The sequence below is a fragment of the Lonchura striata genome, chromosome 1 (genome assembly GCF_050655825.1).
Source record: "Lonchura striata isolate lonStrDom1 chromosome 1, ASM5065582v1, whole genome shotgun sequence".
Taxonomy (NCBI): Eukaryota; Metazoa; Chordata; class Aves; order Passeriformes; family Estrildidae; genus Lonchura; species Lonchura striata.
In genome coordinates, this window is record NC_140703.1 from 46,226,780 (window position 1) to 46,245,135 (window position 18,356).

General features: G+C 42.9%; 1 protein-coding gene across 3 annotated transcripts in view; it reads right to left on the bottom strand.

Annotated features, from left to right (window-relative positions):
• EXPH5 (exophilin 5) overlaps positions 1-12,492 on the bottom strand; it is a 36,977-nt gene extending 24,485 nt beyond the window's left edge. Inside the window, exons 1-2 of one of the 3 annotated variants that reach the window (XM_085576025.1) lie at positions 12,283-12,492; positions 11,390-11,473 (exon numbers count right to left, since the gene is read on the bottom strand). In XM_085576025.1, coding sequence (XP_085432151.1) covers positions 11,390-11,473; positions 12,283-12,401 — 203 coding nt within the window. In that variant the 5' untranslated portion in view covers positions 12,402-12,492. Of the gene's footprint in view, positions 1-11,389; positions 11,474-11,686; positions 11,812-12,282 lie in introns of those variants that run through there. The other 2 variants (XM_021529378.4, XM_085576036.1) reach the window with 2 other exon arrangements.
• Positions 12,493-18,356: the final 5,864 nt, after the last annotated feature.

An 18,356-nucleotide genomic window follows, 5' to 3' on the forward strand; every position in this document is an offset into this window, starting at 1 on the left:
CTCAAATTTAATTTTCTCTTCCTCTGAAATAATAGTTTTCTGAGTGTTCATCCTTTTCATCCTTCTATCATTTTTGTTATTATGTATTCATTTTATAATGCCCATTAACCCACTAAGTTGCCCTCAGATGTATTTATCCGAGTATGTGACCAAGAGAACTAAAGATGTGCATGAGCAAAGAGGATGTGGCACAACAATGCAGAATAGAGCGTGTGGGCTCAATGTCTGTGACTGACCAGGACACAAACACCAATAAATGTAATGGGAGGACTTTAACTCTCCTGAACAGGCACCAGGCCAGGCTGCGGGAGGGAGAGTCCCCTGGTGGTGACAACCCTGCATGGAAAGGAGCAACTGGAAGTGCCAAGAAATATTCACCTGAAGGCCAGGGGTGCCCAGCACTGAATTGTACAGCATACGTTTTCAATCCCACTTTAGTGGTCTCATGATGTTGCCAGCTCATAATTATCCCTAAATTTTTAGATTCTAGTAATGTACAAAACCAAGAGACAGAAGGCAGAAGGAAGTGAAAAGGTAATTAATCTTCTCTAGCTTTTCCTCCCAGACTGTACATTTTATATAGACAGAAGTACTTAAAACACAAAGATACCACTTCTGCACGTGAATTTGATATGCAGTCAGAAATTTAAACAGGAAGTAGGGCCGCATAAACAGATAGCTGCAAACAGAAATATAATTTTGTCCTTAGAACACTTTTTTGAGAACAGGTATCAGATTCACACATTAAGGCCTGCTGTGTATGTCAGGGATACAGTCAGGGAATATGTGAGTTTAAGGTAGAAGACCTTTACTGCCCTTACTAAAGTTCTACCTTTAAAGTTCTACCTAAAGTCTGCTCACAGAGAAAACCCTTTCATTTCCACCTCTCCTCTTCTTCATTAAAAAGTAGAATAAATCACAAAATCTGACATTATTACACTATGTCTATTCAACTATTCAAATTTATTATTTTAAATTAAAGCTGATCACCTGCTTTGAGATAGCATAATGCAGTGCATTCATCACACACAATCCACAAAGACAGTGAGACTATGAGCATACACAAAACACTGAACTCCCAGTGGACTATGAATACTTCTACTCTATAAATCACAATGACCTTTGTGTCTACAATTCTTTAATTTCATCACCCTCTGTACAGTGACCAAAAGTTACCCCTTTTTTTCTCCAAAACATTAACTTCTCATATTAAGCTATGTGAAATTAATATACTGACTTACACTAGCTGCTGTTTTCCTTCATCAAGTCCAACACTCCTTTCCCCTCAAAGCTTTTGTCTGCTTTCCTGAGCAAGAGCATAGAATGACACTTTTCTTTGAAATAGAAAACTAGAAAATGTTGTAAGGGGAAGAACAAAAGTTAATTCTCATGCTACATAATTCCACTCTCTTCTGGCAGCTGAGGAATCAGAGGCTCTTAGTTAAAGCTCTGAAATGAGAAGCTCAATGGCTGCCTTCAAAAAGTTAAGTTTTCAAAACAGAGCATTGAAAACTGAGATCATGGGAGCTAAGGGTGACTAATCATGCATCTCAACGTGTAACAATGCCTCAAGACATTACTTTTAACATGAAACTACAGCAGCTATCCCGGGTTTACAGTGAAAATATCATTTCAGCCCTGCTGGAACAAGCAGGTAAGTCTGTAAGTACAGATCTTTTAGCAGTTATGCATACTTAGAAAATGAATTCTTTTAGTCCTTTGGGCAGCTGCCCACTAAGAGTGAATAAGGTGGAATACCAGTAGGAATGTTACAGCTGTTGGTGATTCTCCAGCTTGGGCTGACTCTCTGCAGTTCCTTTCACAATGTATGCAATACAGGGAAAAGCTTTATTCTGTGAATGTTTTATTGATTAGTTACAATGTCTCTGTAGGCTAACAATCTAGAAAAATAACAACCTAGAAAAAAGGGTGTTACTTTACTATGCTGTTAATACTAGCAAGCTACCTACCAATATTATATGGTAATAACAAAACAAACCCATGATGCAACAGAAAGAAAAAACATTTATCATCTTTAAAGTGTTTCACATAGCTTCTGAATGGTAGTAATTAATGTCGCTAATGAGATTACTTCATTAATAGGAATTTCTATTAATATTAATACATGCTAACAGAGGCAATGGATATAATTCTCCATGCAAAGATTCTGATTTATTTGCAGTCATAGGTGTAGTCTCAGTACAAAAACACTGCATGCCAGGAATAAGTTGTGAGCTCCTGAATTTCTGTCCCAGAAATCTTATACGGAAATGCAAGATGTGTACCATGTGTACCACATGATGGGTTGAAAGGCTGAGGATCAGGTCTCTCAATAAATCCCAAGCTAATGATTAACAGCAGACATATTTACTCTGCCAGGGTAGAGCTACTAGTTGATTACAATCATCTTTTATAAATATTGATAGCATGCAAAGAGACAGTCGTCTATTGCAAGTAATTTACAGCTCAGTCATGTAAAGTTACCTGCCTTACAAAGACATACAACACAGACACTATTCCTCATGTTATTGTTTGACTTTCTTTATGGAAAACCTTTCATAACAAACAAAATAAGAAAAAAAAAGTCCCACAAACAAGAAACAAAACATTGACTAGGTGAGAACTTTGTAAGAGAGGAATTGGTTTCAAATTAAGAGCAAATCCTCATCTCTACAAGCAGGTTTGTGTATGATGGCCCATGGGTCTGGACAGAGTTTTGAAATTGAGAGACTCCAAACAGAGTTAGACATTTGCTTGTACAGAGCTAAGCCTGAAGCCTAGGGCTCTCAAAATACACCTCTGCAATCTAAGATAATTGTGCAGAGTCCCACATTGAGCAGAGTTCACAATTCTGGACAAAAGAAGTAAGACAGGTCAGTGTACTTGTACATAGTTTATGTGTTACAAAAACCTCATTTACATTGCTTTAAACTAAGGAAATAGGTCATAAGAATTAATGAAAGCTTTAAAAGTTGACACAGTGGGTGTTTTTCATCTGGAAATGTAATGCTTCTATACATGTATGTAATATATACTTACACAGAGATCCTCTGCTATAGTACCTTAGTCTCTCATAGTTTTTCACAACTCTTCCACTGGAAATGGAAATATTATAGTATAATAATACTTTAAAATATTATATTTACATGTGTATAATTTTGCATATATTAAAGAACACACAAATATACACATATAAATATGTATTTAAGAACACACAAATCTCTAATGGAGAAAGAGACTGCAGAGAAACCCATACACAGTGTTGCAACTTTGCCTGACTGCAGCTTTCTGCACTCAGACCCCTACTGATCTAAAAATCCAAAGACATGGCCAGTAGAATAACCAGTTCCTTAATTATTCAAAACAAAGTAAATTCGATGTAATTTACGTGCTATAAAGTGTAAGCATACTGTACTTTTCACCATTTACTCTTGGCTTTTGTGGTTTTGATGTGTTTGTTCACAGTCAATATTGTACCAGTATATAGATTTATTTATTTCTGAGGTAAGACTGCGAAAAAGAGAGTTTCAGTTAAAAGTTTAAAATGCAGACATTTAAATTCAGTTTATTAGAGTTAATAGTGTAAATATAATAATTTAGCTGCAAAGAAGGATTAGAAATACATTTCTTGTGAACTTTAAGATGCACATGGCTTCAGAACAAATCCCATTTTCCCCTACCTGCTTTAATGAATTTCTTGCATTAAATACTTCAGTAATGAATTTTTTCAGACTGTAAGCTCCAAGGAAATACATAATTTGTCAATTTATAGTAAGTACAGGAAAGATCAAACAGAGGTCCGGGCTTAGTTTAGATAGTCCTGTATTAAATTTCTGAAAAAGAAAAGAAAATGGGGTCTCTGTGCCCAAAATTTAAAATTCCAGTGGGCCAAACTCCACTTGCTCTGAAAACTAAGTTCAGAAAGAAAAAAAAATTAAAGGATAATTAAATTCAGTATACACAAACCACTGGCAAAACCTAAAATTAAAAGAAGAAAAGGAGACGGATACTCACAACCATTTTCAAATGCTATCTGTATTGCCATCACTGTTTCTGTCAGTATCTGTCAGAACCAGTGAACATCAGCTGGAGTCCTGACACACAGCCCAAGTAGCTTTGCTCCCAGCTGTTAGCCAGGCCGAGAGCCACGTCTGCGGGAGGTGCAAGTGCTGCATGTCTGGATGGATGCAGGAGTTTGAAGTACATCAGGGACCAAATCCAGCAAAACTGCAGTGCACTTCACCATGTGAAGCACGTGCTGCAGTGCAGTCTTTGACAGGCCTGTGTGACACGTGTAACCTGAGCACACCACTGGAGCACAGCCATGCCGGTATGCACGGGGAGATAGCCAGCTGCTCTGAACATGAACCAGATGTGTTTCTGCAAAACACTTTTTTGAATTACTGTTATAACCAATTTCTTATTTCTGAAATACATGCAAGGACTTGAAGGTGTTGGGAAACAGTGTGTAGAGGCTGTCAGAATGAGAAAATCATTCTCTTCTCCTCATACAGACACCTCAACGACTCTCTGCTTGCTTAGTATGGAAACCTGTCTTCTTCCATCTAATGGCAATTTCCAATTGCAACTAATGTCAATTATTAATTTAACTTCTGCACTTGAACTGCGGAGGAGACAGAGGATGTTGAGCATACAAAGACATTACTGTTGGAAAGGTCAAACCTGGGAAGTGCGCAGAATTCCTACAAGGTGTACAAGACTGTGATTGGGTCACAAGTCCATGGAAAACCTAAAAAGACTGGACCATTCTGCATTAGTTATTCCAGAGTAACTCTCCATATTGACTGTCTACTCAATAGCTAGTGCTTGCTTGCTCTGCTGTGTCCAACCATTTTATTCTTGAAGGCTGGTCAATTTATCTATATAGACAGAGTTCAAGAAATTCTACTTTCACCATTAAGCCTGGACTTGGAAAATGTCTGCCTATGACTTAACAATAAGTCTTTGCTTAAATCTTACTTTCAACACCATCTTACTTTTGGCAGCCCTACTGACATCAGAAAGTGAGCTCAGTGACAACAATAATAATCTTTGTGATTTTCACTTTTACACTCTTTGGTCATTTGAAAATGTAAACACCAATCTCAGCAGTCTGAAAGACCCAGCACAAGGCCCACGTTTGAATGGGCACAGGTGAAAGTGCCTTGAGAATATCCTTCCCACTCCTGTGGGCTTGGCTGCTTGTGCCCTGGACCAGCTTGGGAAGAACAGAGCTGGGTGTCCTTAGACAAAGGTGTCATGAAGACAACAGCTCCAGGCCCCAGCAGGGTGAGCCCTCCTTCCCTGGGGAGCTGCGTTTAGCGCTGGCTGTCCCGCTGGGCTGTGCTCCACTTACAGCCCCAGCTCTGGCTGTGCACAGCCTCTGCTGTGACCCCGAGGCTGACACCCAACTCTGCCTCAAGTCCGGCCACCTTGCCCTGGCCTGCCTGGCCATCACGGGGCCATAGCTGACTCCGGTCACTGTCACCAGGTCTGACCCTGACACGACTTCTTGTCTTGCTCATGGCCATGCACCATCACTTGGCCCTGCTCCGTGAGCACCAGCTGTGGTGGCAGCCTGCCCCCAGCCCTGAGCGTGACCCAGCCCCACAGCCTGGCTCAGCCCCACAGCCTGGCCCAGCCCTGAGCGTGACCCAGCCCCACAGCCTGGCTCAGCCCCACAGCCTGCCCCCAGCCCTGAGCGTGACCCAGCCCCACAGCCTGGCTCAGCCCCACAGCCTGGCTCAGCCCTGCCGTGCCGCCACAGTGATTGCTGTGCTGCCCATCTGTGTCACTGGGGTCAGCCCTGGTGCCCAGGCTCTGCCCTGCCAGCCCTGTGGGGAGCCACCATGGAGCCAATACCTGAAAAAAGAACAAATACATTCAGTGCCCTATAGGCAGGCTCTTTCAAATGTTACACACCTCAAAAGGCTCTTCCTTCTGCCACCACACACAGCATAGGAAACCCCCTGCCTTCAAACACCAAGTGCGAATCTTCAGGGGAAAAGATTGACAGTGAAATTAATTCACTGTGAAAGGACAAGACCAATGAGCTGGCAGCAAAGCTGGTCAGGACTCTGCTCTGTAGGTATATAACTGGAGTTACATCACAGACTTTGCTCTAGTTAGCCCAGATGGACAGAGTAAAAACCAACAGAGAAAATGGCACACACAGCGCCTACTTGCCTCTGGCCATTTCTACTTCTCTTTCTCACCCTGTGTGAAGCCCCAGTCTGTGAGTCTAGATCCCACCACAAGATAGGACAATTAAAAAACACAATGAGGAAAAACTTGGTATGCAGCTTACCAACTGCATTTGGGTACAGTACCCACTGAAACAAGGGAAGTCTCAAAATGGGATTCTTATGATAGTAATTGCTTACCAAAGCAAGTAAGGTTTTTAAATCCCAGTCTTCCCTGCCATTTTTGCTTCTACTGGCACTTCTTTAACATATTAGCCCTTCAGGGCTTCAAAGACCTATTTTCATTAGTGTTTACAAGCCGGTAAACACATCGGTGGCACAGTATCAGTGGTAAGTAATAATAATATCTCCTCCACATCAAGACACAATAGAACATTTGTGCCCTGAAACATTCCTGGGTGGAGTATCTCTTATGAAAGAATTTCTTTATTAATGCTTTGTTCAGGAAGGGAACTCCACTGGAACAACAATATACCCAAGTAATGCTGTCCTGGTATCCTGTCTGCTCTCCTCACCATGTACTTCAGAGCTAATTTTAAAAATTCTTTGTAATTATGAGGAGTTGAGCCCCAAATCCATATCTCTAACACCCAAGAAGTTATTCTTGGTCTCCAAGAAGGTGAAGAGGACTACTTTTGTGAATATGACACAATAAAGCCTGCAACAACGGACCCATCAAACTGTAAGCAAGATAACATAACTGAAGCACCAAGTACAAATATGCTCAAATACATACAAAACTTAGTATGTCTGCACTTCTGCAACAAATATCTTCCCAAGAAAAGAAGGTGAAAAAATACAGTTCCAACACAGGATTGTATTCCCACCTTCTATTGGCAGACCTGGGAGAGTAAATGTCAATCGAGATAATATAGTAAGAAATTACTTGCAACAAATGAACTCGGTAAATTAACTTTGTGAGGCAGTAAGAACAGCTGTGTGCCTGTAACAAGTAACTATGTCCAAATGATTTAATTTAGAGACTGTCTAGAACAGTCTAAGGAGGGGATTCATCTTTCCCACAACACTCAAATGTTGTTAATGGGTCAGCAAGAGTGGAGCACTGAGTAGTGGTGACTGTACCTCCCAATTAATTTCATATGCTTTTCATCTTCAAATTTGAGGGTAAATTAAAATAAACCTTTGTTTTGCTGCTGTCTATTCTCATAGTCTTCTGCAAAATAAATCTAGTAAAATTCCCCCCAAAAGCATAAACCAACCTGGAAAAGAGCAAAACAAATTAAACCTTCCCTTTCCTCTCTTTTTCAGTTCCTATTCATAGGCAGTGGCTTATATGCCAGATATGTTCTAGTGCTGGCAATTATTTTTTTGCCATTCTTCTTACTGAAAAAAAAAAAAATCCTTACATACATGCATATTTAGTTCTCAAAACACAATCTAGAAAGTAAATCGCTGTTAGGGGAGGTAGGTTCATTTCCCTATTCTTGGCTCAGTCTCTCAGTTATTTTCAATATCTAATTTGTAAGTGAAGATAACAGTATTTCCCTTTTTATCAAGGATTAATGAACAAAAATAGCACAAGACTATTGCATGCAGTTGTAATGGGAGCATTGCATAAAACAGCCAAGTCTCCTAAATAAAATGATTAAAGAATACAAAGCTTTTGTGCCCTTTTACATGCATTTTCTATTTATCCATAACTCTTCTATCTTCCAACTGTTCCCTTTTTGGACAACCTGCAACTGTACCTGCTACTTGCTCCCATGCCACATTCCCCTACCTGCTGCCTCTTCTAAGTAGCTGTCTCCATGTCTCCTGGCTCTTCTCAACTCAGCTGCTTTCTCTGGGCCTTGATGCAGTTCCAGGGGTGGAGGTGCATCTCTACACTCAGTGTTCAGACACTATGAGACATCAGAGATGCAAAGTTGACTGGAATGACACCTGCTTGGGCACTGCCTGCCTCTCCACACTGCGCAGAGGGAGGAGCTGCCTTGGAGATAAAAGGCATTAGCTCCACCTCTGTATCCCATAGCTTCATGCCCAAATGCTGCTGAGACTTCCTACAGGGACTGCCAGTTCCTCTGCTACCTGCCCAGGCTTTGAAGTGCTGTCCTGAAGAGATGGAAGGCAGTCAGCCTCTCTTCACCCTGCCCATTTGCTTCATCAGTAAATGACAGAAGAAGAGAAGCACTTCAGGTTTGTTTAGCCTTTGGAACCTGTCAGCTCTTTTTTCATTTCTGGCCTCAGCAGCTGCAGGACAAAGCTTAAGAAGATGAGCTGAGTGCACTCTGAAGTCTTGAAAACCATTAGTCAAATAGTATCTTAAATGTTTTTATGTTGTGATTTTCAGGCCTATTTCATTACATGAAGAAAGTTGATCTGTGGTATTAATAACTGTGCAAGCATTCATTGCGATCTTACGGAAACTGAATTGTTTGGGAGCCATCAGAACGATACTGCACTGTGAACATGCTGTATTCCTCCCTGTCCTCTCCTGGGCATCTAATTGTAACTGAAGTATTTGTGACAAAGAACCTCCTTCCACAAGCATCTGTAAAATCATCAGTTTCATTAGCCATTATTAAATAGCATTTCATGACTTGAGTTGGACTTCTGCCTTAATACTGCAAATACTATTATGAAACAACACAGGTAAATTGATATAAAACCCCTAAATTCCATCTGTCTTCCACACTAACATGTATGATAAATGAAATTTTATTTGAATTGATATTATGAATGAAATTGGATTGGATGAGCAAAGAAATCTGAAGGCAAGTGTTACCCAAGTTCAAAACTAATACGTATTTTTTCTTTTAAATTATTAAATATGTGATTAGTAAGTTTCTGAAGTATTTTCGGTGTATATAGCAGTGAGCAGCCATAGGAGTCATGCCAAAACTGACTTGCTGCGTCTCTGAACTTGTTTCAAGGAGAAGGAGGCAGGCTGGTTTGTGGCGGCTGCTCAAAGATACTGCTGAGAGGAGCCACGAGAGGGCACTGGAAGGAGAGAACCGGCCAAAAAATGAGGTCCTGGGAACCAGCAGGACAGGACACAGCCAGGGCTCTGCTCCCTGCCCATAGCAAGAATAAATTAAGGTCCAACAGGACATACAGTTCATTTCTACATAAAAGACAAAGCTATAATGAGAGGTGTCCCAGGCCAGGCTTAGAGGTCTGAAGGTCTCCAAGGAAGCCAAGAAAGGACCAGTGGTACCCAGAGAATGTGCAGGGACATCAGGAGCAACAGGAGGGGAAGCACCAAACAGAGCTGAGAGCTATACAAATGTGCACAATTGACAACCTAACTCACACATTCCTGCTCTACACAAAGACTACAAAGAGAAAGGAAGATGAGAGAGGCTGTATAAAGCAACCTTTCCCCAGAAAATCTCCGCATTATACACTTAATTTCACAAAACCATGGGCTGACTGGATGAAGAGAGATCCAGTTCTACCCAGTGCAGGTAAGCAACAAGAAAAGAAATGCACTTGTCAGGAAATAATTCAAACTCAATACATTTGATGAAGTCACAATAAACCACAGAGAATGTCAGAATTAATATTTTAATTTTATTTTTATTTAATCTTTCAAAATTAACTGGTGCTAACATTTTTCAATATAACAAATGTAGCTTGTTCCTGCTTTTTGGATTCTAGAGTTATAAGTTGGAATGAATTTCCATCTTTCATCGATCTTTAAAGAGACTGGCAGACAGCTATGTGCTTGCTTGTATGACATCAAACAATATGGACAAGATCAGTACAGTCATTAGAACCTAACTTTGGTCTGCCAGCAAATGCTTCATTCCCTCTGTCAGTCCAGTCTAGCCTGGTCTATACAGGAACATGCTATATTGCAAATACAGATGGTCACTGAAAACTCTTCACCAATTTGTTACTGACCACTGGTTGTTATTGATTTGCCTCCTGGCCCTGCCCAGCTCCAACTAGCTCTTTCCAAAACCATGCTCAAGAGCAATTTGAAGGGCAACTCACTTCACTAACTTTGTGCAAAAAGAATAGTCTTAATGAAATTGTTCTTTACATTCCACAGTGTCTCCTGTATGCCTTGTTTGATTGACAGCATCAATCAAATAGCTTCAAAATCACACTTTGAAAATATCCCAGGAGTGGGCTGCCACAGTTCTCAGGCATTCTTTTAAAACTTTTATACCGAAAAAATGTCTATGAAGTTAATTATCAAAATAACAGTAATAAGAATGACAAAGAGGTAGACATATGGGACAAAGGGGAACAAATGCATTTTTGTTCAGAGCCTCTGAAGCTCACTGTGGTCATATAGGAACTGCAAGATTTGGCCCTCCAGGGTGATCACTGTTATTACTTTGATTATAGTAGCATAGGGCAATGCCACACAGACTGGAACCTGTCTGCTCCTGATGAGAGTCTTGTGGCCTGAAGAGCTTGCAGTCTAAATAAGACCAGGTAGACAAGTGGAGTGAGGAAGAAGGTACTTTTATTAGGTCCAGGAGAGATTAGGAAACTTGCCCAAGGACACATACCTTTGACAGATCCAGGGTTTAACCTAGATTTTCAGCATGGCACCTTGGTCATAAATACTTCACTTACATTTTGCTCTACATGCCTCTTCAGCTGAGATTTAAACAGACTACATCTCAGTAAAGCATCACCAGAAATATCCTGTTATACCATGTTTATTTTGACACCTTACACATAAATAACATTTTCTATTGACAAAGTCCTAAGTGCACAAAGAAACAAATACAAATTTGGGGGCAGGTGAAAGCCTCGAGCTCAAAAGCAGGCCACTGCTTCACAAGACTCTCAACAGCACTGGAAGTTTCAATGCATTTGTTTCAGTTGTTGTAAGTTTAAAACTCTAAAGTTTTTAGTCCCAAAAACTTTAGAGTTTTAAACTTACAGCCCTCCAGCTATGTAATTCCCTATCTCCAACAAAATATTTCTCCTTTTTGGGAGGGTAATAATAAGACACATGGAACGGAAATTAATCAGAAAAAGAAAAGTAATACCAAATTATGGAAGAAAGAAATTGCTAAACTTAACTCAGTCCATGTGCATATGCCACAGAAAACCAACACAAGTTTTAGATGTAAGTCATTGTTGACACATAATATTTAACCATGCTCATCATAAAATCCACTTTACCGAAATAAAAAATACACAGTACAAAAATCCACTTGACGCAAATGTTACTCATTAACATTCCCTCTATATCTTACATGAAAGCATTACTTGTGAAAAGTGCCCGCTTGCAAATCTGAGAGGACATTGCCACTGACTTCACAATGTGCCAAAATTCATACCTGCGGGAAGAAATTATAACCTTTAACAATGAACGGCTCATTTCCCAGCATAATTTCTATTAATTCCTCGACCTTTGCTTTCACTATCAACACCAATAGCTTTGGTGATTGTACAAAGGGATAATACGATATAGAAACATGGTCGAGGTTTCCTATATCTTGATAAGGCAAAGAGAATTCAATTAAGTAATTTTCAAGAGTCTTGTGAACTACCTTTCAGGCAGGTGAGTGCCTGGCTTTGGTTCCAAAAGCTGCTAGGATCGACTAAAAAGCCGCAGAGTTGGTGCGTTTCCCTGCAAGGTCCGGCACAACTTCCCCGTCGCCGTGGTCTCCCGGGTACCGGTGTTTAGCCTACACCCCATGCCAGCGGCACGGTGAAGCACAGAAGCGGCCTCCTCCTCCTCCCCGGGGAAGGAGAGGTGCCGTGGGGAGCCGGAGCCGTGACTCAGAGCCGTCTCTGTCACAACATGCATTTCTCAAAGGTCCCGATGCTTGAGGTGCCCGGCCGGACGGCTCCGGCGGCAGCCAGCGCTGGCGGGAGGCACTGGCGCTGCCCGCCGCCCCGGCAGGAGCGCGGGGAGCTCAGCTCTCCCCGCCGCGCAGCACCGCAGCCCCAATCCAACCTTGGCCGGCGCAGACCCTTCCCTGCGGGGCATCCCTGCCACCCCTTTTCCTGCTCTCCCCGTCGGGATGAGAGCCTCCCCGCGTCGCCCGGCTGGGGCCGTGCGCCCTCCAAAAACCCCGTTCCGCGCCCTCCATCTCCGCGCGGGCGCCATGGGCACCGACAGGAGCGGGGTGAAAGCCGGTACCTGACTCTGTCCTTCTCTGCCCGCCGGAGCTCCGCGTCCCTCTGCAGCACCTGGAAAATCGCCCTGGCTTCCTCCTCGTTCAGAAAGCTGAGATCTGGCCCCTGGGGCGCTGCGGTCATGGCTTGGCTTATCGGCGGGCGAGCGGGCGGAGGCGGGCGGGCAGCGCTGACCCCCGCGGAGCGTGCAGCCACACCGGCATGGCCGAGCGCCGGGCGGACCGCACGCCGGCACCGCGGGACGCGCGTGTCCCCGCACGGCGACAGCCGCAGCCGCCACCGCTCGGGACCGCCCTGCCCGGCTGGGCAACACCCTCCGCAGCGATCGCAGCGCAGCCCGGCAGGGAGGGCCGCGGCAGGGCGGGGCAGGGCAGGGCAGGGCAGGGCAGGGCAGGGAGGAGCGGGGAGGCGGCGCTGCCGTCGGGGCCGGGGCCGGAGCCGGAACCGGAGTTGGGATTGGTGCTGAGTGGTCGCTCGCCCCGTGCTCGTGTCCCGCGGTTGAGTCGGGTGATGCGCTGAGCGCTCGGCGCGGTGTTCCCTGTGGCGCTGCCCGGGGAGCGCACGCCCTCGCGGAGGGGCCGCTGCGGTTCCCCCGTGGCGCTGACGGCGCCGTTCCTGCCGGCAAGCCCCGCCGCGCCTCTGCCCGGTTCCCCGCGGCACCCGAGTACGGCCCCGCCGCCCCACCCGGGCGCCACTCAGCCCCCAGCAGCCCTTCCGCGGAGCACGTCGCGTCCCGCTGCTGCGGGACTCTTGCGGAGTGGATGCAAAGCGGCAACTTTTCCACGAGGGAACAACGGGACAGTGTTTCCTATTTACTCTCCTTTAAGGTTTTCCTGAAGAAATATTTGGTAGCTATATTTGTTCTTGACCTGGGAGTTATAATCACATCTCGGAAGTAATTTCATCCTGACTCCATTCTAACAGCTCTAATGTAACTCAGCTCTGTGTTGGTGAGAGCATAATGAATTGCTGTATCTCTCCAACGTATGTGTCTGACTAGTTCGCTATATTAGTTGAAAACTTTGTAAAACGTCCTTTGAAATTTTTCCATTGGAGAAGAGCTTTATTCAGGGCTGAACTGCAGATGGAGAAGGAAAATTGTGATGAATTATTTCAGGCTGAGAAAGTTGCGGATCTTCAGTCTGGAAGAGATTTGTTGTGCCGACCTTGTAACAACCTTTCAGTATATGAAGGGGGCCAACGGGAAACCTGAGAGAGGAGACTCTTCATTAGGAACTATAGTGGGAGGACAAGGAATAATGGGAATAAACTGAAAGAGGTGAAATTTAGGTTAGATATTAGGGAGAAAATTTTTTTACTGAGAGAGTGGTGAGACACTGGAACAGGTTGCTCAGAGTGGTTGTGGATGCCCCAGTTCTGGCAGTGTTCAAGGCCAGGCTAGACGAGGCCTTGAGCAACTTTGTCTAGTGGGAGGTTTCCCTGCCCATGGCCGGGGTGGGGGGTGTTTGAGACTAGGCAATCTTTAAGACCCCTTCCAAACCCCTAATATTCTCTGATTCTATGAAAGAAAACACAATTTTTATTATGGCAGAGCAAGTCAGTCGAAGAGGGCAGTGTGCAGCAGGAGCTGGGCTGTGATACATGCAGCCACTGTCCCACCCTGCAGCAGGCTGACATGGGGCTGTGGGAGAATGTTTCCCCACTGGGGAGTTGAGTGGAAATAAGGGCCTTAGAGCACAGTGGGAATAATAGGTTGCAGGAGGTTCCTTGTTTTGACAGAGCTTCTGACATCATTTGTCTGACCCAAAGAGAAACTTACCTGAATCCTGGTAACCAAACAAAAGCAAGGGTGTCAGTCAATTGATGAAAATGTGAAAAAGCAAACTATGAAGGATTATGATGGGGAGAGTGTGTGTCTCCAACAGAGAAAAGACAGCAAATTTTTAATAGTGTATGGGAGATGCCTCTGGGTAAAGTCCAAGCATTTCTAAGTTGTTTCTAAAGGTGCAAGAGCCACAGCTGTCCCTGGAGCAGTCAGAGAACTTCCCCCTAAATGTCCTGTCCTTCCCATTTTGTTGCATTGAGCATAACAGAGTGAGTTTCACCAGCAGAAGCTGAGTGTATGGAGTTCTCCCTGGGTCTCTTCCAGGCAGTGAATTAGACATCACTCTCCCTTTCTGACTGGCACCTGCAGGATATGGGAAGCAGTTGCTCACTGTGCTCCTGCATCACACATCACGCTTCTGCTTCTGCATCATTCAGAGCTGGGGCAGAACATAGTAACATTTTTTTCTGTACATCCATTGCAATGAATCTCATCAATGCCCACACTTATCTTAAAAACAATGTTGCATCTTATTGGTGAGTTGTGGTCTTTTAACTTCTCATTCAAACTTACATGTTGTCCCTGCTCATTGCAGGAGATTAGACTAGATGACCTTTAAAAATCACTTTCACACCAAACCATTCTGTGATTCTAGGGTGAAAAATAAATACATACATACAGAATAAATAGGAAGGCTGTGCATTTTCTTATGGTTTTGCAAAGGAAGTTCTATATTACAGTTCTTACAAATAAAGGGTGGCATTTCCCCACAGATTTGGTGACTATCTATAATTTTATCTATCCTGCATGTAAGTCAAGAATGGACTTGTATTTCTAAGTTTCTGTCATTCTTTTTCTTAATTTCTACAAATTGGATTAATTGGTTCATTTTTCTTCCCATCATTAAAATATTTGTTGGTATATTTTTAGTGCAGAGGGAAACAGGGACAAGATGTTAATTTAATGTATAAGCAATGTATAGTCTTTCAGGTAATAAGAAATAATTTTTTTTGTTGTGTACGAAGAAATGGAATTGTTTAGAAGAGTGACATGTACATACATTAATGGCTTTACAGGGATGCTGCAAGACTTCACAGTGATAATTATTTCAATGGCTTTTATCCAGCATATTTAGAGATTTGGGCATAGCCATTTGTATAATAATAAGACCTTCATTTTACACAGTATCCTTGGTATGCCACATAACCATTACAAAATGTGTATTGGACTGGGACTAGAAACAGCTCCTATCTATAGTGTCTTTTACCAAAAAATTATTTTGTGAAAAATAACCACTTTTCCAAATATCTTTTCATTACTCCAACTTTCTTACAATTTATGTCTTTTCCATACAGGGGTCATGATAATGAGAAAACACTGTCTATATTACAGTATTTAATGTTCCTAACCCCTTAGGTGCTTTAATTTCTGGTCAATAAACCAAAGATAAGATACATGCTTAAAATTTTTTCCATGGCTTTTAGCTAGCAGCTGCTCCAGGAAGATACAGAATTGTTTCTTGTGAATAAGTAGTGTTTTCCAGTTTGAAAACCTGAAACAGAGGGCCAAAGTAGCATATGAGAGGGTGCAGACATGAGACATCATTAGTCATGTTAATTGTCAATGCCACTAAAGAGGATGCTGACACACATACTTTAATTATAAGGCAAATTCTTCAAAAATTTTCCTTCACAAATACTGCTGTACTAATGGGTGTTGCTAACTCCACTTATTCTCAGTGGAAGAATTAAAAGTATAGGGTGGAAAGCCAGAAGGATTGATTCTAAAAGTTGGTCTATACCTAAGGAATTGAGAGGAATGTGCAGAAGGGTTGGTTAATTCTTGTAGCAATTGGCCTTGAGGCTCATATCAGCCTTGAGGCTTGAAAGAACTGTAAGGTCTTGTCTGTTCCTGTTGCACTAATTACTGTCTAAATTGTCAGCCAGATTAGTGAAGGCTGGTTTAATTAACTCCCTGTGTTAAGTGAGAATGGCTTCATGACAAGGCAAAGAACAAATATGAAGCATCTTCCATTTAAAATATACTAATTCTGCTTATTGTTTTTCAAATAAATATTTCTAACACTAGGCTAGGTGAAAAATACTCAGATCATACTACTCGTAAGACAAAAGCAGTGCCTCTCCTCTGTTTAACAAGCCCATTGTTTATACCTCTATTTATTGTAATAGTCATTGTTTATTGATGTGTGTTAACATCTGGAGATCCATCTGAGTTTCAGGGTACATGGAGGCTTGCAGTGTATGGTTCCCACTGCCACAGGTCAGCATCTCCACTGAGCAGGATCTTTCACTGGGCCGTTAACTCCCCCTTCAAAAGAGCTTTGGCCTTTCATTTAGGCATTTCAGCTGTGAAGTGGTGCACTTTGAAGGTTGCCTGGACACCAACATCCAAATGCTGTTTGTGTTTTTTAGCTGTTGTGTGCTACACGGCCTCTTGTAAGGCAAGGAGGGAGCGAAGACCAGGTTGAGCAGGCAGCGGGGCGCAGACCATCACTGACCACCCTGTAAATGCCCCATGGGCAGCAGATCTGTTCCCATAGGGACAGACAGTTTTCAGGGTACACTGCATTCCCAAATCACATCTTGCAGCCTGTGTGGCTGCAGACTGCTCCTTTTCACAATCTCCTCAAGCACTTCCTCTTGCTGAGTCTGTCATTCACCTGCTTCTTTTTTCCTCCCCAACCCTGGAGTGTGGGCTGCTCCCTTCCCCCACTTTTTGACTCTGCTCTGCCCACACAGCACATTTCCCCACCTTGCAAGTACTGCTTACTGCTGCTGCCTCTTGCTCCAAGGCCTTCCTGCCCCATACATTGTCCTTATGGACTCCTCAACTGGTTTCCTGTGCAAGGCTGTTTCTGCTGAAATAGACTTGTTGATCCCTTAGAATGACATAAGGACATCATAGCAAAATAAGATCTGGTTTTTGCCTACCAGAAGAAAGGTAAGAGCAATATGCCAAAAGCATTGCATAGCAGCAAGGAAAGGTGGTCATGAGAGAGCTCTCTAAAATGGTGGCTGCAGTCTAACCCTGGCACTTCATGACACTCCCCTCTGTGTATTTGCTGCTGCTTTGGAAAATGAATCCATGACACCCCTTTGTTTGCTGTGTCCTTATGACTGGCTGTCCTTCTTCCTCACTTATTTTTAGGATTCAGTTAATCACTAATTTTGTTTGTAATACTTGCTGGGATGGCACTTTCCCCGGACTGGAGAGAAGAGAATATTGTGAGTAGAATCTCACACAGGGCGAGACAGATTGGGCTTGTAGGGTGTTCCTGCAGAGGGCTGCAGCCCAGAGAGGCATGTGAAGCAGATTGTTACCTTTACAGCTCTGGAGTATAAAACCACTGCTTGGAATGGGAGGGCAAACATGTTTGGTTGAAATTATGCAGGGTTTCTGCTTCATTAGGGGTCTGATGTCTTGATTATCAGAGCCATAGGCTGGCTAGTACTGCATATAACATCTGCTCTCTTGGCAGAAACTAGGCAACCTTCTCTTCCACCTTAACTAATATGTGCATAAACATAATCACCAGAGGCCAATACCTGGGATACAGCAGAATTATACATTTAATATATTTAGGTCATATGCCAGTGCATGCAACCTATTAAGAGAGACTTGAGTAAAGGTACAAAGAACCAGGCATGACTAAACAATAAGGAAGAGATGTCATCAGAAGCAAGAAGGAAACTTTTAAAACACTGTAGTCATATCCAAATGAGGAAAATAGAGAAATTCATAAATCCTGGCTGATAGCATATTGAAAAAAAGGGGGGTGGGAAAGGACAAAAATAGCTGGGAGGAACAACTTGCTGAAGATCTCTAAATGAGGACTAAACCCTTCTTCAGCACATTAAGAAGCTCATCAGAGAATCTGTAAGGCTGATCAATAAATACTATATAAAAGAAGCACTACGGAAGACTCAGTATGACTTCTAAAAACAAAACTCCTTACCTGACAGTGCTCTTTTTGAAGGATGGCAGCAAATACTGATATAATCTGCTTGTGCTTTTGAAGATACTACATAGTACCATCATCAACAGCTTCCAAGGAAACTTAGTAGTTACGAGATTAAATACAAAGTCATTTTATGGGTATATAACAGGTTACAACTTGGGAAATAGAGGGTAAGAGGACAGGTTACTTATTACAGTGGAAGGTCAGTGGTAACAACTGGTCACAACCACTGGTAACCACTGATTTTCCGAAAGCTCTGTGCACTCTGTCACTCTTAGGTGACCTGGAAAAGAAATGAGCAGTGAGGTGAGTA